Source organism: Halichondria panicea, chromosome 4 (assembly GCF_963675165.1).
Source record: "Halichondria panicea chromosome 4, odHalPani1.1, whole genome shotgun sequence".
NCBI classification, from domain to species: domain Eukaryota; kingdom Metazoa; phylum Porifera; class Demospongiae; order Suberitida; family Halichondriidae; genus Halichondria; species Halichondria panicea.
Genome location: NC_087380.1, coordinates 3,219,963 through 3,241,635, shown reverse-complemented (window position 1 = coordinate 3,241,635; position 21,673 = coordinate 3,219,963). Strand labels below are relative to the sequence as shown.

The 21,673-nt window shown below is 41.0% G+C and overlaps 2 protein-coding genes and 1 long non-coding RNA gene across 3 annotated transcripts in view; 1 reads left to right on the top strand and 2 right to left on the bottom strand.

Annotated features, from left to right (window-relative positions):
* The window catches only part of LOC135335365 (glycine dehydrogenase (decarboxylating), mitochondrial-like), a 28,490-nt gene extending 7,237 nt beyond the window's left edge, over positions 1–21,253 (bottom strand). The window contains exons 1-4 of the mRNA XM_064530836.1: positions 21,112–21,253; positions 19,751–19,829; positions 18,719–18,853; positions 18,410–18,574 (exon numbers count right to left, since the gene is read on the bottom strand). Coding sequence (XP_064386906.1) covers positions 18,410–18,574; positions 18,719–18,762 — 209 coding nt within the window. The 5' untranslated portion in view covers positions 18,763–18,853; positions 19,751–19,829; positions 21,112–21,253. The remainder of the gene's footprint in view (positions 1–18,409; positions 18,575–18,718; positions 18,854–19,750; positions 19,830–21,111) is intronic.
* LOC135335357 (nardilysin-like) overlaps positions 1–21,673 on the top strand; it is an 81,420-nt gene that overhangs the window by 50,107 nt on the left and 9,640 nt on the right.
* LOC135335367 (uncharacterized) lies at positions 3,949–7,191 on the bottom strand. Its single transcript, XR_010394489.1, has 3 exons — positions 4,630–7,191; positions 4,323–4,398; positions 3,949–4,271 (listed from the first exon to the last, which is right to left on the bottom strand). It is a non-coding gene; the product is annotated as an uncharacterized LOC135335367 (long non-coding RNA).

Sequence of the window (21,673 nt, the reverse complement as noted above, 5' to 3'; positions counted from 1 at the left end):
CGTCTCGTACTGCTAACATACTATATTGATAGTTTAATTCACTGCTTTAGTCAACACTTTATGCCACCGCATGCATATGTCTGGCGCTTTTAATGTGTATATATATATAGATGTAATGTTACTGTATACTGTAGGCGAAACCAGTGGAGTATAGGTGCATGGTATACACAAAAAGGTAGGAATCAATTCCTGAAACATTTTTATGCGTGTGTGTGTGTGTGGTTGTGTGCAGATAACAAACAAGACATAAAAATAGCTAAAATTGACAACGTGCATATAACTCACACATACTCTATAATCTATGACCAGAAATATGAATGTACTTTTCCTCCAATATACACTCCACATGGGACAGTTATAAGTAGCAGTGGTGGGAACATAACTCCCACGCACCCAACTAATCCTCCCACAAATATATAAAAACCTTTTAAAAAATCATTGTCAGGTAAACTCTTCCTTGCAATTGGTTCACTACAATTCAAAACACTAATACAGGCAGATTTGAGTGCATCCAATGATTTTCGTTCATCAATTATTTCAGAGTGTCTGGAATTTACTTCCTTACGAGCAACTGGAAAAAATGCAACTTTGTGTACAACGTCTTGAGGTACATTGTTTGAAGCTAATTTCGTAGAAATATGAGACTTCCAAATCTTAACTTCCTTTTCTAACTCTTCCTTCATTCTCTGAGAATCGAAGCCTGCCCAATGGGGTTTTGTCGGAAGTAAGTCAACACATGTCAAAGCAATGATGCAGTGGTTCCAAACACTTTCGTTAAAGTAACTTGACACATTCTTTAATGCCTGCTCATGAGAGAGTCCAAATCGAGAATCCATAATATTGATACAAAGAATTAGCACACTCGGTTTCGGGCACTTAAGAAGATCAGCTTCAGATGCTTCACGTATGCACTTAGTTTCCCAAAACACTACATTATAGCCTCCCAGAGTAGATTTGGTACGTGTCAGCCCTCCAACATGTGCAATGGCATGATCAACTTTGCTTGCTGATCCGGTAATGCGATTGATGAAAGCAGTTTTTCCACATCCACCAATCCCAGTCACCACAATATTGAATTCCTTGGGTACAACACGGTTTTCTTTTGTCCATTTCCTATCTTGCAATAAAGGATTATTGTCAGTGTCCATGAGGCTCAGCTTCTGTATAATTATTGCTAGTTGCAACACTGTAATGATTGATAAAGGAACCCAGGTGTGGTCATGTGAATAATTATATGAAGCACAAAAATAGACTACTATATATAGTTCTTACAAAGATATTCATGCATTGACAACAATACAAGTACATGCACAGCTCGCATGATCATATGGAGCCCTTACTTAAAAAGTCAGCAAAACCGCAAGTACATGTACCTATTATTGTATAGCTATACTGTTACCATAGGCAGATATTGGCACAGTGTTTCCTTTGATCTCAGAGGTCAAAATGCAACAAGTACCCAGAGATGGCTTGCATTCACAATTGGAACCCTACCAAGCTTGAAAGCAACTACATGTGCGTATAGCTATTGTTACTAGCAATAAAACCATGCAGACTGTGATCAACGTGCAGTATAATAGAGGAGCAGGAAGAAGCTAATTACAATGGACAAGAGTATATACATGTATATGTAACACAGGCTATCTGGCCTGCTATTTAGCTAGATTACTTTCACGGCATGTGTCAGTCACATGACACCATTACATAATACAAAAATTAAATGAATAAGATTACATAGAATAACATAACTAGAATAGGCTATCATCACATATAAGAAGAGAAGAGTGTCGATACCTCTACACAAAAACCGTGCACAAAGTAACATGCATGATTCGCACGTGATGAAGTATTGTAAACTTACTAGTAATCTCCTATAGTAAATGTTAACTTAGGGGTGTAGTAATTGAACAATGATTCTAGCTAGTTGTTCGCGTTCAACGTTCAGAGCTGCTCACTGCACACTGCATGATAGGAGACGATTTCTTCACAAGAATCATCTAAATAGAGACAATAGTCAGGTTGATCCTCTTCACTTGCATTCTTTACTCACTGTTACAAATTCTGTGCGTTGCCGCAAACATCATCAATTGCGAGTTGCTCACGTGCAATTGACAGGATATGATCGATGTCACGTTACTTTGTGCTTGTGTAGAGGTATCGGTATAGTTCCAATATACTCTTGGTATTATGATACCATGCATGCAATCTATGGTAACACGGTTTTCTTTTATCCGTTCCCTATCTTAATGATATTGTCAGTATCCCAAGAGGATCAGCTTGTGTATAGCTAATTAATATTGCAACACTATAATTAATGTCTTATATAGACAAAGGAACTCAGGTGTGCATGGTCATGTGAATAATTATATGAAGCACATAAATAGGCCACCTATATATAGTTCTTACAAAGATAGTCATGCATTGACAACAATAATTATAATATACTATTGTGTACACACAGCTCGCATGATCACATGGCTTGCATTCACAATGGGAGCTACAGCCCTTACTAAAAAGGTCAGCAAAAGAAACCAAAGCTTGACATTCACGTATATAGCATGAAACCATACAGACAGTGATCAGCGTGCAGTAATATATAGAGGGTGTCAACGAGCAGGAATTAAAGAGCTAATTATACAATGGACAGTATTATCTATATAATTATGCATGGCGTAACACAGTTTTCTTTTGTCCATTCCTTATCGTGCAATAAAGGATTATTACCGTCAGTATCTATGCAAGAGGCTCAGCTTCTGTATAATTACTGCTATAGTTGCAACACTATAATTATTATCTTATAGATATAAAGGAACCCAGGTGTGGTCATGTGAATAATTATATGAAGCACAAAAATAGCTATATACAGTTTTTACATGCATTGACAATGTGGAAAAGCTAAACTTTGATTGTTTCAGAGGTCAGTGAAGAGGTAATCGAATTATGATTATTATACAACAAAACAGCACACTTATATACTAAGAATAAAATTATGCACAGTCAGCAAAAGAACAATCTAGAATAGGTATACTGCAGTCAACAAAGAATAATCTAGAGTGTTTAGTTCCAACCACAAACCACAAACGAATAGTGTTTAGTTCCAAACAACAACCCACGAAAACCACTGTTACAACAACAATATGATTATGTGTACATGCATGCACAGCTCGCATGCATGATCACATCATAGATAGAGTGGATCTACTCAATCTATGATCACATGGCTTGCATTCACAATGGGTGCCCTTAAACCAAAGCTTGAAAGCAACTATACATGTACATATATAGCTACTGTTACTATTACCATGGCAATGAAACCATGCATGCATGCAGACTGTGATCAGCGAGCAGTATAATAGAGGCTGTCAACAAGCAGGAATTAAGGAGCAATATATAACTAGAGCTGCTAACCCTCGGCTGTTTAACATGAATAAATACAAAAACCAGAGGAGTGTTCAGTTATACAATAAAGAAGCAACAAACCACAATTCTACTTTTAATTAATAGAAACCGGTAAAGAATCACTTCAGCTGCAAATGTGTAGATCTACTTCGAATAAAGGTCGCGTGTAGAGTAACATGAAAGCTCAAGCTTCTTAGCTTCTTAGCTTTAACATCGAAATCTGCCATCTCGCCATGTTATGCTTTCGCTCAAAAAGTATTAGTGTTATAGTAGTTTCTATAATGAATTTTATATTGAAGTTAGCTTATCTATATAAAGTCACTGAGAAGAAAAGACTTATTTACATGCATCTATTAAATATTGTATTATGTGGCTTACCAGGACCTCAAGAAAGAAGAAAATTGATTCTTCCAGGATCTGTAGTTCAGTGTATATAATTAGCCTCGATCCCAGGCCGAGTTTTCGCTTTTATAACGGTTAGGTGAACAACTGGGCCTGGTACTAGTTGTCTGCGCATGCGTCAAATTTTCATTGTATATTTGTGGTCGGCAAAAGTATTTAATAAATCAATAATCGAAATTTGTACACAGAAAATGCACAGAGTGAGTACACAAAAGATGCACATAGGGAGCTGCTTCACAAAGGCCTGGGGAGTTGCCAGTTGTGCTGCAGCACAATTACAGTGACCCAGGGCAACTTCAGGATGATTGAATGCCTTCAAATTAAGTTTCAAAAAGATTTAGCAGGCTGCTGGACTTCTCTGATTCTAGGCCCCAACTCGTAACTCATTGCTTGAGAAAACGTAGATTCTCTTGATGTCTCTGAGCTACCCAGCAACGCTCAAATGAGCAGGTCATACTCCAGTCCTGTGTCTGTGAGTATAGGACAATATTAAAAGAAACCAAAGACGGTTAAACCCTTACCTCAAACTGTCCAGTCTCGTCCGTTAGTATAGCCAAGAGGAGCACTGTTGGGATAGTTAGATATTAGCCATTGCTCCTGTACAGAGAAGTAGACATTTTAAATACGTGTAGATCTATACATATTAAATTTCTCGGTTATAGTGTCATTGTCGACGAGCTGATGATGGCAGCACCAAGTTATCTAGCTCACACTCTTCACTTGATCCACCATATTAATGATGAAACTATAGTCTACCTACATTCTTGCCAAACATGAACAAGACTTGATAGCATAGCCGGCCATAGGGCCCACACAAAAATATCTGACCTTAACAAGCTTGACAAAGCTTTATACCTCTTCCCTTGTTGTTCAGTCTTCAGAATAAGCTTCAGAGAAGAGAGAAGCTTCAGCTATTAAGAGCCATTCCAATCGATTCCAATAATGATAAAACGGGAACTGACTTCTAGTACACGATAGTACACGAATATAAATGTCACGAAAGTGAACGAGAATATCCATTCGTCAGAATCTGACAAACGACTGACGCATGCGCAGACAACTAGTACCAGGCCCAGTTGTTCGCCTAACCGTTATAAAAGCGAAAACTCGGCCTGGGATCGAGGCTATGTATATAATATGATTCTTCTGCCAGGAGATCTGGATTGGATCTAGTTGGGCGGAGCCCGACCGTCCCTGACGGGAGGTCAGGTTGCAAGCCTATCTGGAATTTGTTCTTCGCATTATGTAGTACTGCTATGAATATTATTATTCTCAAGTGGGTGTTAACCGACTTGATGACATGTAAACCACAGGATGGCACAGCAATACTGCATGCGGTTTTGCAACTAGATGCAAGCGGAAGTGTAACCAAGCCACGTGAAAAATGCTGCAATCTGATAGGGCGCCACTATAGTGGCGCTAGAACAAATCCCAGATAGGCTTGCAGTAGCGTTCAATTGGAGACGGATCGGCCTGGGAGCGAGGCTAATAATAATTATTATCCAAGATCCAATCTAGTTGGGCGGAGCCCGACCGTCCCTGACGGGAGGTCGGGTTGCAAGCCTATCTGGGATTTGGATCCGTCTCCAATTGAACGCTACACCTAGCGTTCAATTGGAGACGGATCGGCCTGGGAACGAGGCTAGGATATCATGGGAATGAGCGCGCATATGCGCATTACATCCACAGGAATAATTTTTTTCCATGTAATATCAAACAGTACAAATGTACAAAAGCAACAGACCAAAAGATAAGAGAGGGGGGGGGCATACAGTTTAGCGGATACCATCCGCTGAAGGAGATACAGTTTGTTGGTGATGAAGCCTCCAAAGTGCAATGGCCAGGCGATGAAACAGATGCTTCTTGGTGGAGGATGTGGAATGTGTCATGGTTACTCTCCGGTCGATGGCATTTCCGATGGCACCTATGATGTTGATTGTTTCTTCGCCTAGACCTTTTAGTGTTTCTGCCACAATGGGAATGAAGTTTACACCTATGGAGCAGCAGACCTGTAGATGGGTGGTGAGCTTGCGCCTTACTCCAGTGTGTCCAGGGGAGAAGGCAGCTTCATGAATGAGGGTTTGCTGGAGTGGTGAAATTACATGGACAGCGAGCCTGCCGCCTTGCCAAGTTGGGAGGAAGACGTCAGCTGGTCTTGACAGGGATTCTGGGATTAAACCTTGGGCCTCGCGGGATGGTCGGAGAGCGAAAATGACATCTCTGACCGCATTGTGGCGGGTGATTCTGTCTCCGTTTCCGCCACAGCCAACTTGATGGTCACCATATTCGTCGGCGGAGGTGCGACATGGTGGGCAGAGGTGGGGGGTACTGTGGAGAGGGATACCGAGCCAATATTTCAAGCAGCTGTTGAATTCCTTGTCTTGCATGTGGAGGCCAAGCACATCTGATGGCACCCCGTTCAACCAATCTCCAGCATGGGGTGGAGCAGACGAGTTTCCCAAAGCCTGGTTGAAGGTGAGGTGTCCAAGAGGTTTTGGTACATGGCTTTATCAATGGCACAGGACAAGTGGCGCTGACGTAGAGGGATGTCTATATGTCATCTAGATTGAGCCATTCAGGGTGGGAAGAGGAGGATGACAGGGCACTCACAGCTTTTTCTAGATAGGCGTCCAGATTGGTCGGGCGATTAAGGATACATTCCACCAGGGTCTTGGTGGAGGCAGCTGAGGAGATGAAAGCTGCAGGGGCATGTAAGACAGCACTGCGGAGGTTGAGGCGGGAAGCTTTCTGCCAGGACCAGTCGGCTGCTCATGATGGATTCCAGTGCTTCTCTCATAATTGAATCAAATTGGAGAGTAGCATGGGTGATGTGATCTGGGGGGCAGGTACGTAGGACATACAAGAGTTTGGGCAGTAGATCTCAGTAGCGTTGTTTCCACCTGAGAGTCTCTCATGTCTTTAAGCACCAATATAGTCTCTTTCATTTTGTCAACTTTAGCTAGTAGCACCGAATCACAGTAGGTAGGTGGACCAATTGGGCAGCTGAGGAGGGTAAATCCTTCATGAGTGATAGGGATGTCATCTGGGAGTGAAGATGTCGAAGCGTCAGCGGAGGGTGGAATGAATAAGAGAGACTTGCTTCTGTTTAAATGGAGGCCGACTGTGGGATCATCTTCCTCAACAATTTTGAGTGCTGAAAGGAGGGCCTTGGGTGGTCCGATCAGTGTGCCGTCATCTAGGTACCACGCGTTTAGAGAGAGGGAGGGGACTTCGATCCTGATGCGGACCACAATAGGTTGAAGGGTGAGTGCAAACCCTAGAGGATCTCCCTGTTGAACGCTGAGTATGGTGTCTTTGCCAAAGTGCAATAGGGGTTGACCATGCAGAGTAGGCATAACTCAACCCAAGCTGATAGACTGGGAGATGGTTCGAAATTCTGAGAACATAGTTTAACAATCAAAATTGTTGAAGGCGTTTGAGAAATCCAATAAGAGTGTCCAGTGTTGGGTGTCTGGGGTGTTGGACATCAGCTGAGAGGAAGCATGAATAATGGCTTCACATCCGTTACGAACGCCAACGCCAAGTTGTAGAGGTGTGAGGAGTGACTGGATGGTTGGACGGACATGGTGGGTGAGACATTTTGATGTTAGACGTCTAAGGGTCTCCCCAACTGCAATAGGGCGATGGCCACTGGTCTTCTTCGGGCAGGCGAGGAGTGTAGCGCCACATAAATGAGGGGTGACTGACAGGGGCGTACGGCCAGCTTTTTTTCTTTTTTTTTTTTCTTTAAACAATATTTGATGCATTGCATACAGGGAAGGACAGAAAATAGCTTGTTATAGCTAATGGTAATGTCAACCTAAAAACAGAAAAACAAGACATAACAGCACAACAAGAAAAAGAAAAAAAAAAGAAACATAGAATACAACACAACAAAAACAAAACAAGCAAACAAAACAAGGACAACAATATTAAAATTAGTGTAGTTAGTGCTACGTACTAAAAAGACAATGTAATTTCTTTTTAAAACTAAAAGAAGATGTACTATCTACAATAAGCCTAGGTAAAGTATTCCAGTGAGTATAATAACTTCTATAAATGAAAGCACCACGGGTGCTGATGCCTCGGTGGAGGTGCCAAAGCTACATAACATAAAACTACTAGTAGCTAGCTTTTATACACACATTGATTATAATTGTCATGATGAACATCTTTAATTTTCTGCATGCGAATAGTGGGTAATGATGAACCATGATTGTTGTTAAAAACGATCGATGCCAAAAGTTCAAGTCTAAAATTAATGGCTGCAAGCCAGCAGAGCCTTGCAGCTCTCTGCTCACTCTTGCAGCTACCAATAGCTAGCGTTCTAGTGCAGAGCTAACTACTAAGTAGAGTAGTAACACTAGGTGAACAAGTTTTGCTACGGACTCTTCTGAAAAGGCTGCAATGGCATTCCAAGAGCAAAACTAGGCATAACTCGAGAATGAAGCATTATTTTGCAAATCCACGAATTAAAATCCAAGTAAACATGACTAGAAGCCTATAGAAACTCTTACTTGCACTTGATTCATCCTTGAGCAGCTGTAGCGGTCTACACACACACACAGACACACAAACACACTACCGTATACCTCGCTTGCGCATGCGCACCGAGGCATAAAAAGGAAGACTTGTGTGCAATAGTGCTTACATATGGCTTAAAAAGTGGTTTGGAGTGCGGGAAACGGGGTGAGGGGTGAGGGTGAGGCGTGAAGAGGTTGGAGGGTATGCATGAATTATTATTAAGAATATTATAGCATACTTTTAGTTTTTGTATTTTTCTTCTGATGGTAAGCGGCAACCAGTTAAGTTACTAGTATTGTACGGTTCCTTCCATTTGCCCGTGATCACCCTGCCAGCAAACTTCTGAACATTCTCTAGGGCCAAGTTATCAACTGAGCTCCTAGGGTCCCAGATCGCACAGCAGTACTCTACTTTGGGGAGGGTAGTGGTCTTATAGATTTGGTGTCTTAATTTTGCCGGGGTATGTCGAAGGTGCCTATGCATCATGCCAAGTTGTCTTTTGGCCGATTTGCACACGGACCTGATGTGGTCAGACCAAGTAAGATTGCTGGAGATTGACATACCAAGGTACTTCACAGACTTGCTGGGGGAAATTGGGTGGCCATTAACAGTTACGTTGATTTCTACATCTTGTGATTGGAAGGAGCTGGGTTTTGGAGTGATTGGGGCTGAGACCTTGCTCACTGATCCAGGTCACGATTCTATTGATATCCTGTTGGAGGTATTTTACATCAGTTTGGTTATCAATAGGTTTGAACAGGAGTATATCACTGAAAGGTTGACAAATTGGGTTAAGGCTGAGAGTAGTTGATTAGCTCGATCAGGGGAGGGGCAGCACACAGCTTCCCGTAGGTGACTGGGTAGGAGGCCAGGGGCTGAGCCTTTAGGGAAGCATTTGAGGACAGTGGATTCCGAGATGGTCGCTGAAGGCGGAGGTCGATCAGGTGGTGCAGATGCAGGAGGGTGTTTAGACTTCATCTCATCGAGGATTGTGTCGGATGGATTGGCCAGGTCGGTGGAGGTGAGGGCTTGGATTGACTTGCTGTATAAACCATCTTGGGCCATCGATTTGGCACGTCTTACGTTGCGTTCTTGACCTGTTGTGTTAGTGCCGTTTGGAGGGAGAGATGCTTCCTGCCATAGGGTTTTCTGGTCCCCATCCAACCAGCGGGTGATACGCGAATTGACAAGCTTTAAGATGTCTCTCCAGCGAAGACGGTGGCCAGAGGCAGGGCCAACAAGAACACATTTGGCGAGCAAAAATAAGGTTGTCCAGTGAGAGGGGTTATCTTGGGAGTTGCAAATGGTAGAGATATACAGTCTAACTCTTTCAACACTCGAGCCCATCTGTCACGAGCACCCTTGGGCACGTGTTTGAGGGTGGGGATTGATGTCTGGAGAACAGTTGCTAGTGGGGGGAGTCTACAGCCCTGAGTATTGAGCGGGGTGGTGGGGGGGATAGGGGCAGGAGGTATGCCAGGTTGTGATAGAATACGGGGCTCCAGGAATGCACCTGACACTCTATCATCCGCTTGATGATGTCCCTATATACCTGACCCCACTCTACCTGATGCAGCACTCTCAAACCCACCCGCACATTGATATCCTCTACGAAATCGTGCGGCCTCTGATCGTTTGATACCCTATGTCTCACATGGAATTTTAAGTTGAATCCGGGTCGGATTTCTTTTTTCGAGAGGGGCTGTGTAACAGTGGTTTCGTGGGTTGTTGTTTGAAACTAAACACTATTCGTTTGTGGTTTGTGGTTTGGAACTAGATTATTCTTTGCTGACTGTATATACCTATTCTTACCTATTCTAGATTGTTCTTTTGCTGACTGTGCATACTTTTGTTGTTAGTTATAAGTATGCTGTTTTGTTGTATAATAATCATGATTCGATTACCTCTTCACTGACCTCTGAAACAATCAAAGTTTAGCTTTTCCACATTGTCAATGCATGTAAAAACTGTATAATAATATAGCTATTTTTGTGCTTTATATAATTATTCACATGACCACACCTGGGTTCCTTTATATAAGATAATAATTATAGTGTTGCAACTATAGCAGTGATTATACAGAAGCTGAGCCTCTTGTATAGATACTGACGGTAATAATCCTTTATTGCACGATAAGGAATGGACAAAAGAAAACTGTGTTACGCCATGCATAATTATATAGATTGCATAGATAATACTGTCCATTGTATAATTAGCTCTTTAATTCCTGCTCGTTGACACCCTCTATATATTACTGCACGCTGATCACTGTCTGTATGGTTTCATTGCCATGGTTATAGTAGCTATATACGTGACGGTCAGTTTCTTTTGCTGACCTTTTTAGTAAGGGCTGTATAGCTCCCATTGTGAATGCAAGCCATGTGATCATGCGAGCTGTGTGTACACATAATAGTATAATTATTGTTGTCAATGCATGACTATCTTTGTAAGAACTATATATAGGTGGCCTATTTATGTGCTTCATATAATTATTCACATGACCATGCACACCTGAGTTCCTTTGTCTATATAAGACATTAATTATAGTGTTGCAATATTAATTAGCTATACACAAGCTGATCCTCTTGGGATACTGACAATATCATTAAGATAGGGAACGGATAAAAGAAAACCGTGTTACCATAGATTGCATGCATGGTATCATAATACCAAGAGTATATTGAAACTATACCGATACCTCTACACAAGCACAAAGTAACGTGACATCGATCATATCCTGTCAATTGCACGTGAGCAACTCGCAATTGATGATGTTTGCGGCAACGCACAGAATTTGTAACAGTGAGTAAAGAATGCAAGTGAAGAGGATCAACCTGACTATTGTCTCTATTTAGATGATTCTTGTGAAGAAATCGTCTCCTATCATGCAGTGTGCAGTGAGCAGCTCTGAACGTTGAACGCGAACAACTAGCTAGAATCATTGTTCAATTACTACACCCCTAAGTTAACATTTACTATAGGAGATTACTAGTAAGTTTACAATACTTCATCACGTGCGAATCATGCATGTTACTTTGTGCACGGTTTTTGTGTAGAGGTATCGACACTCTTCTCTTCTTATATGTGATGATAGCCTATTCTAGTTATGTTATTCTATGTAATCTTATTCATTTAATTTTTGTATTATGTAATGGTGTCATGTGACTGACACATGCCGGTGAAAGTAATCTAGCTAAATAGCAGGCCAGATAGCCTGTGTTACATATACATGTATATACTCTTGTCCATTGTAATTAGCTTCTTCCTGCTCCTCTATTATACTGCACGTTGATCACAGTCTGCATGGTTTTATTGCTAGTAACAATAGCTATACGCACATGTAGTTGCTTTCAAGCTTGGTAACCTTTTTTAGTATATAAGGGTTCCAATTGTGAATGCAAGCCATCTCTGGGTACTTGTTGCATTTTGACCTCTGAGATCAAAGGAAACACTGTGCCAATATCTGCCTATGGTAACAGTATAGCTATACAATAATAGGTACATGTACTTGCGGTTTTGCTGACTTTTTAAGTAAGGGCTCCATATGATCATGCGAGCTGTGCATGTACTTGTATTGTTGTCAATGCATGAATATCTTTGTAAGAACTATATATAGGTAGTCTATTTTTGTGCTTCATATAATTATTCACATGACCACACCTGGGTTCCTTTATCAATCATTACAGTGTTGCAACTAGCAATAATTATACAGAAGCTGAGCCTCATGGAGACTGACAATAATCCTTTATTGCAAGATAGGAAATGGACAAAAGAAAACCGTGTTGTACCCAAGGAATTCAATATTGTGGTGACTGGGATTGGTGGATGTGGAAAAACTGCTTTCATCAATCGCATTACCGGATCAGCAAGCAAAGTTGATCATGCCATTGCACATGTTGGAGGGCTGACACGTACCAAATCTACTCTGGGAGGCTATGATGTAGTGTTTTGGGAAACTAAGTGCATACGTGAAGCATCTGAAGCTGATCTTCTTAAGTGCCCGAAACCAAGTGTGCTAATTCTTTGTATCAATATTATGGATTCTCGATTTGGACTCTCTCATGAGCAGGCATTAAAGAATGTGTCAAGTTACTTTAACGAAAGTGTTTGGAACCACTGCATCATTGCTTTGACATGTGTTGACTTACTTCCGACAAAACCCCATTGGGCAGGCTTCGATTCTCAGAGAATGAAGGAAGAGTTAGAAAAGGAAGTTAAGATTTGGAAGTCTCATATTTCTACGAAATTAGCTTCAAACAATGTACCTCAAGACGTTGTACACAAAGTTGCATTTTTTCCAGTTGCTCGTAAGGAAGTAAATTCCAGACACTCTGAAATAATTGATGAACGAAAATCATTGGATGCACTCAAATCTGCCTGTATTAGTGTTTTGAATTGTAGTGAACCAATTGCAAGGAAGAGTTTACCTGACAATGATTTTTTAAAAGGTTTTTATATATTTGTGGGAGGATTAGTTGGGTGCGTGGGAGTTATGTTCCCACCACTGCTACTTATAACTGTCCCATGTGGAGTGTATATTGGAGGAAGAGTACATTCATATTTCTGGTCATAGATTATAGAGTATGTGTGAGTTATATGCACGTTGTCAATTTTAGCTATTTTTATGTCTTGTTTGTTATCTGCACACAACACACACACACGCATAAAAATGTTTCAGGAATTGATTCCTACCTTTTTGTGTATACCATGCACCTATACTCCACTGGTTTCGCCTACAGTATACAGTAACATTACATCTATATAATTATATGTACACATTAACATTCCAATGGTGTGGTAATATCCCCCCATTTCCTCGAGGGGAAAAAAAGGGGGGGTTTGGTAAACTGCGGGGCCACTCCCTCACTGTGCCAACATTTATACCACTGCATGCCTGAACAGCAGCTTTTTAAAGCCTTATGCCGATGATTGCCGATGATTGCTTTGGCCGCTTGGCCACGTCATCTGCTAGGCCGCTTGGCCATACCACATTCATTATAATTTTATTATATGCTTAGTAATTACCTATACTATAATCTGGGGGAGTGAATGTTTAAGCTCCCGTAAGTGTGAGAGAGTGGTACAATGCCCCGACAGCGATCACGCCCGAAGGCGGAGAAGTATGGTAAATACGAAATAAGCATTAATAATTCAAACCATGTTATATATAAGGGTGGGAAGGGAGGGTAAGACTTTGCAGCTGACAACTGAATATGTTTATGCTTGTGATAGAGCTAGCAGTAGCTATAGTGCACAATAATTGTATTATGCACATTATGTGCAACACATGATCCCTTATACCTGGCCTTGTATTTGACCACAATGATGCTGCTAAACAGGAAGTGGCCCCATCTGATGTTAACTGCATCTAATTCCAGTCACCACAACATCAAATGACTTGCCAATGGGATTTTCTTGCATTCTTTTCTTATCTTGCACTAAAGGAATACTGTAATATTTAGCATCCATATACATGAACAAGTGTATAGCTATAGTTGCAACAATAATATTATTGTTATAGAAAAGTAACCCATGCAGATGAATGTGGTCATGTGATTATATGTGTTATGAATATGGACATTGTAATTGTTCTTTGTAATAATAATAATGAAAGTACCTATACTGATGCCTTCAAGTTGATGAAAATGTGCAAACATGAAGCTATCAATATACATAGTTTGCATGCGGAATGGTGGGAAATGTTATAAAGTTCAAAGTCCATATATATGATTATGGCTGCTATACATTCTCATGAAACAGTGTTGCTTTAAAGCTCTATAACATCCTCACCCTGCTTATAGCTACTAACAATGTATACATACTATATAGTGCAAGTTACATTAACAAATTTGCTAGGCACGAGTCTGAAGAGACTGCAATGGCCTTCAAAGCATAGCGAATCCCCAAATAATTGTGAAATCCAAGAAAACGTGACTACATGTATATAATTATTAATTATGTAGAAGCCTATATACACGCATATGGAGCTATATATATGTATTATATACTTGCTCATTGAGGATGCAGCTACAAATCTATAGCTACATACAGACACACACACAAACACAATTGTATACAATTGTGTTTGTGTGTGTGTCTATATATATACATGCATGTATGTACTCGCTTACGCTGAGTATAGGGTCACATGGAGTCATATTTTTAGTTATTTTGCAGGGGGGTCAAATTTCACGTTGATCACTTCGCAAAAATGACACAAGATCCTGCCAGAAGCTACCAGTCCTGATGCATACTCCATGGACAAGCCGACTCACAAGAGTTTTTCACTGGCAAAATATTCTAGTATATGCATGTTACATTTTTATTTTACCCTCGACATGTAATTATTTGCGCACAACATGGTGTAATTCTGATTAAGACAATTATGGCATACACTGGCACTCCAGACATGCATGTGATGCTAACTCAGCATTAAGCATTATGTATAGTGAAAAAGATTTACACAATGCAGATGATCACATGGCATGAATGCACTACAGAAGCCCTTAATATGTATACTGCATGCTGTACTTCATTGTGTATACAAGTATTCCATGGTATTATCCTAGAGGTCATGTATGGAACTTTTGAGCTCATGAACAAAGTATACGTGCAAATAAAACTACTGCGACAAACTTGGTTAACCATTAACTTTCACTGACCACTTAACCCAAAGGCAAGCGGACAAAGGACAAAGACAAAGATTTTTTAACTGTGCATGATGGGTGCATGTATGCTAGTAGCTAGCCTCGATTCCAGGCCACATTAAAATACGGCCTGGTATATAGTGATAGTGCGCATGCGTTAGTTTATTCTCCAAAAGTCTGGGGAATCCCCTTTTTTCTTTCTTTCATCTATTTTCTATCTATATGTACATCAGCTTAGCTTTCTATTGTGTTGTTCCATAGTCTGAAGCCAGAAGAGGCTCTCATCTACCTCTATGACGTTTGTATGGTCAGGATGTCTTACCTTGGATCTGTATAGGCTATGTGGAGTGTTCGGTGCCTCTTAACTGCTACTTGCGAAGACAACCCGGCTATAGGACCATTGTAGACGTAGATAAGAGCCTCTTCTGTCTTCAAACTAGTGTTCAAGCCTTCTAGACGGTGAATAAGACCAACGCAATAGATGGCATAAGCCACAGCTTCACCGAACTCAGTCATGGAGAGATAAAATATTACGGAACATATTCTTAGTAAACGGACTAATTTCCGGTATAATTATTTTACTAAGGTTTACGTTCATAGTACGACCATATTCTGGGTAATTTGAAGCATATGCTCACTATCACCCATGCAATAGGTACCAGGCCATATTTTAATGCGACCAGGAATCGAGGCTAGCTAGTAGTTAAATCGATCATTAATACCCTCAACAGCTTAGTGTGTATAAGAAAAAATGCAAGCGTAACAATGAATCTTTGAACTGCATGACCACCTGCAAAAGAACACATGACAGTTATAACGAAATCATATACCAGTTGACCTTATGCTAGGAATGTATGATCTACTGTTTCATTAATAACCACAACAACTTTAGTATGTAGGGTATTACATGTATATAGACATGCAACAATGAATCTTTGAACTGACCATCTGCAAAGGACACCTGGCTAAACATAGAGTGACACAAGGTGTCATGGGGCGAGCGTAAGTGTTTAAATTCTATAAATGATAAGGGTTGTCTAAGTTCACCGTATTTGATGCACTTCCTTCACCAGTTAGCTCCACCGCTCTATTTAGTGACTCTGAGACTATAGCTGAGCTGATTGGCTGGCCGGCCATGGATAAGGATTGGTCAAATTAATGTTATGAAGTTAAGAAATGCAAAAGTAGTTTCCCTTATGATCTTGTGTTAATACCAAGCAAGGTTTATTATTACTAAGACAACATAAGTTTTTACTGCAGGTGTGCCTGTGGCCTCAAGAGTGTCTGTGTACGTGTCTTACCTGTGGCTTCAAGAGTCTGTGTCTTGTCAGAGCTTAGTGTAGCTAGCCAGTTATGCCTATGCACATTAAAAATTGGTAAAGGGTCACGAGTAAAAAAACAACGAATACCGTGCCGGTCCATGACAGACACACAGATAAAATCTCAACGTTGCACACTAGGTAAGGGAGTAAGGGACTCGCTTCGCTCGCCCCAATAAGTTGACCTTCTGAAAAGGCTGCAATGGCATTCCAAGTAAGCAAAACTAGGCATAACTCAAGAACGAAGCATTATTTTGCAAATCCACGAATTAAACTCCAAGAAAACATGACTAAAAGCCTATAGAAACTCTTACTTGCACTTCATTGATCCTTGAGCAGCTGTGGCAGTCTACACAGACACACAGACACACAGACACACAGACACACAGACACACAGACACAAACACACTACCATATACCTCGCTTGCGCATGCGCAAGCGAGGTATAATGAACTAGGAACATTTAAGCAGTACATTTAAGCAGTACAATACAATTTATGGACATAAAATTATCCTATGTCGTTTAGGCTAAAAAGCTAAAAGCTGCTCAAGTGTCCTTTACCTACAAAAATGCCTTACCAGAAACACAAAATCCCACATGTACGTAAGTAGCCTCGATCCCAGACCGCACTTCACTCAGGGAAGTGGGCCTGGTATCGACTGCTTGCGCATGCGCTAATATCCCCCCGGTATCCGGGGGCTTTGGATAACATTGTATATGCTCAGTAAAATGACATCACAACGAACGGAAGTGGATTGAAGGAAGTAGATAGAAAGTTCGATTGAAGGTTTCTAGCCCATCGGATAGCATTCTCTGATAGCTACCCTTAGCCTGCTATGTTAACAAAAGACTCACAGCGTGTGGATGACGATCGTCTGAACGGAGTGAAAGCTGACAAGAGCCTATATGGACAGGCCACGCTCAATTAACACTAACTTTGGTGAAAGTCTACTATACTACTCCTACTGATTCTATCAGAAGAAAATAGCTGTACAACAAACCTACACAGCTCTGTCTCTAGCTAGCTAGCTCTGTGTATGACTTTTAGGATATTTTCTCTGATGAATTCAGAAAATTTTATGGCAAAAAATATCCAATAATTTTGCGCATGCACAAGCAGTCGATAGTAGGCCTTCTTTTCTATGAAGGAGGCTAGTACGTAAGTAGACAAGCTGACTAAGGGTGAAAATAATGAACAGTTGAGTTTAGCAATAAGCAGCATATAGCTACATGTATATACAGTACGTACAAGTAACTGAACCACAGAACTGAAAAATAACAACTTCGCTCAACACTATAATGACACTTAATTATTAATTACTCAATGCAGTATATATTATTGGATATATAATTATATGTAGCTACATATATATACGATGTACAATTTAGGGACCAACCGGTTGATGACACATGTAAAGCCTATCAAATTCATGGATACAATGAGTATAAGGATACAATGAGTAACCAACCAGTACTAGATGGGGAAATAGTGTAATAACTCGATGTGTAGGCGCTCAAGTGAGAGCACGAGTTCAGCTCTCATCTTTCAGGTTCAGTGTATATGCACTAGCACACAAACCTGTCCAGATGAGAAGTCAAAGTCCCTGAAGTCAGACTCCACTCCGAGATGAGATGGTATGGTATGGTGCTCACCAAGGAGATGGACTGAGGATGACAGCGACTATCCACCAGGAACAGCGGAGTCTCTGTTTATTTGCACTGTCTGTGTGTGTGTTGGGGGGGGGGGGGGGGGGGAGAGGGAGGTTCAGAGAAAGTTAACAGAATGGTCACTGAATTAAAGCAAGCTTGGCAAGAGTGTACAATCTATCGGTTCTATAAAAGGCTCTTCGCAGGTATTGAGTGCATGACGTTTGTAGGTTTCAACATCTTATTGTCATAAAAATAATATATATACAGTGCCTGGGAACAAAGTTTGGCTGTTTTGCCAACTGGGCGTTTGCGCTAATGGTTGCTTTTGGACACAGACTGTTTATTTGGGACCTGGATACTTGCATTGCGCAGTTGGTCTTTCTCGTTAGTGGTGCATGGCACATCAATGAACCAAGTAACGGTACACCTAAACCTACGAAGGGTACATAGGTATATATCTGCCTGACCTGTGACAGAGAGCCATTGCTTCTGCGGCAGCTGAGGCCTCATCCAAAAGTGAGGCATTGGCAATGTCCAGTCCTGTGAGGTCACTGATTAGTGTCTGATAGTTCATTAGACTCTCCAGTCGACCCTGGGACATCTCGGGTTGGTAGGGTGTGTACTGTGTGATCCTGGTGGGTGATGTGTGTGGAGTGGGGGTGGGGTTAAGAGTGTATTGGTGCTGACACCGCTCAGAAGAAATATCACAAAGAGAAACAGTTGAATAATTGGCAAAGGAGCACTTTACACTGTGATAAACTGTATGACAAACTCACCATCCAGGGTTCTCTAGTATGTTTCTCTTGATGACTGCCGGCATGATGGCGTCATGTAACCGAGGCCAATGTACGACTGGTAAAGAGTGTTCTTGGAGGCCAAGTTCTCCACTCGTTTGTGAAGCTCTAGCTCAGCTGAGTGTGTGTGTGTGGGCGGAGGGAGTAATACAACGCTTGTACAATCTACTACATGTATTATGTAGTGACCCAGTTTCATTTAGGATTTTGGCCTTGCTCATGAAATTGATTGCTTACATGTAGTTAGTAGTTGGATGAGAATAATTTAAATGCTTGCATGTATGTACGTATGATACAGTTTGATTAATGATGTTATAACGGAAACTGAGGATGTTGTGAGGGAAGCTCCCCCCCCCCCTACTAGACGTACTATAAAACGAAATGTGTGCACATTGATGTTATAATTATACATGTAGCACATTAGATGGGCGTGGCCCCCCTTCAAAAAGGGAGACAGGTTGCAGCCCTATCTAGCATTCGTTCTGCTGCAGAAAAACATGCAGCACCAATCAGATTCAGACTGCTTGCATTACGTAAGCAGTCTGCATTTAGGAATGCATGTGCACCAATCAGATTGTATATCCCTTACGTAATGCATTTCTGTTGGCTTCCCAGCCCCTCCCCTTCTCTGCAGCAAGCTGAGCTCTGTGGTTATAGGCACGGCTAATATCATAGTTAGTACGCGATGCAGCAGAACGAATGCTAGATAGGGCTGCAGCACGGCTCCCTTATTGGAGGCGGGCCACGCCCATCTAGTAGCACATCTGAATTGTTATATAATATCCATATACATGTCACCCACACAGGAAGACAGTAAAGATCATTCCTAAATTGTGACATTAACATTAAAATAATAATTACACAAAAAGCAAAATGAAACCCACAAACACAGAAATATTATTACACTGATTTCTAGCAACATAATAATTATAGCAAATTTGGACCATCACTAAGGATACACTTAGCATCACCATGGTGACTATAATGATCGGTAAGGGACATAATTATACTCACATAGTGGTGTGTCCAGCTTGAGAGGTCGGTTGAGTCTGATATTCTTCAGTACTGTCTTGGAAATCAGCTCATCCATTGACTGTGGAGGAGGAGGAAAGATTCGTCCATATATATCTATGCAGATGACACTAAACTAGTGAAGCGAATAGCCAATGCAGAAGACCAAGCAGACCTGCAATTTGATCTAGACCATCTTGTCACATGGTGCAAGGACTGGAACTTATCACTCAATTTAGACAAATGTGTCTACCTCCACTTTGGTAAAATCATTCATGACTCGCTATACAATTTGGACTCAAAGCTAATCTTAACAAGAGACTCTCACAAAGACCTGGGAGTGACCATCCAGAATAGTCTCTCCTGGGACCAACATATCAACAACCTATGTTCGAAGGCCTACAGCTGTTTGTACCTTATTAAAAGAAACACTCAATGCTCTCATGATCTCCACACAAAAAGAACACTTTATACTATGCTTGTTAGATCTAATTTAACATTTTGTTCGCAACTGTGGAGACCACAGACACACAAGGCCATCACAAAAGTGGAACAAATCCAGAGAAGATCTTCAAAGTTTATTCTGAACCTTACATGTAGATCTGATAGTCTCGACTACAAAAGTCGCCTCATTAAACTGGACCTTTTGCCACTAATGAACTGGCTAGAGTTGCAAGATGTCATATTCGCCGTCAGGTGTCTCCAAAAACCAGTAGACAACTTCGACATTACTGAGTTTATATCATTCTCTACCAGCAACACAAGACTATCGTCTAATCACAAGCTAGTTCATAAAGGTCATCATCGCTCAAACACAACAAGACACTTTTACTTCAAAAGATTGGTCAGACTCTGGAACGCCCTCCCTTTTATAGATCTCTCTCACTCGATGTCAACTATCAAGAATCAACTCTACAAACATTTCTGGGACAGTTTTCTAGAACGCTTTGATCAATCAATAATTTGCACTTATCACCTAGTCTGTCCCTGTTGCTCTGTATAACTGTATAATTATGTATACATTTTATGTAGATTTAGTCAGGTGTTCCTTCTAGGAACTTCCTGTCAGTATGTTTAATTTCTGGCGCACAACAATCTATTCACCTTGTGTAAATGTAAAGTCATACTGTAAAGCATCGATTATTATATATTATTATTATAAAACATGGCTTATCCTTAAATAGCAGCTCAATTTTCATCCGTGCTGTGCGATTGTGCTGCATATAAATGTATCTTGACGTTTGTGAGCACATTGTGCATTGATAGTAGGGTGTCTTCACTTATTCAGCAGCAGTAATTATTATTCATGAGTATTCACAAGCCACTATTCACACTAGCTAATGTAGCTGTTTAGATAAACATACCTCTACTCCACAGGCCCTGAGCATTTCCCCAGTCTCCTGCTCTGAGGGTCCAATGTGTCTCTTTGTGAAGCACTCCAGTGGAGGCAGTACCTCGTTCAAACGTTCATGACGCACAACAGAGCTGGAGAAGATGTGGCGAGTCTAGTCCATGTGAACTGAAGTCCACGTTTGTGTCTTGGTAACAGCAACTGTCTGGCGAACGCCATTGCTAGATCTACAAGTCGAGCTCTACTATCTATTACTCTATGAGGAGTGTCTAATACCTGTAGCTAGCTAGCTAGCTAGTGCTAGTGCAGTACAGCATAGATAGTTGAGTACAGTGCTAGTGAGAGAAACATGTTGTTGTGGTGTTCCGCTCCAATAATTAGGTCGTTACAGGAACACACAATAAACAAGCAGGCAGCATGGCAACCTGCTGTACTGTCTCAGCAGTTTATTAAAGCTCTGAAGATGTAGTCACCAGATGTGGAAAAGTCACCGTTTGACAAGAAAGAGTATAAGTATGTTGCACAGCATAAAACATTCTAAGCATAGATACCCTTTCATTTATATATAGAGCTAG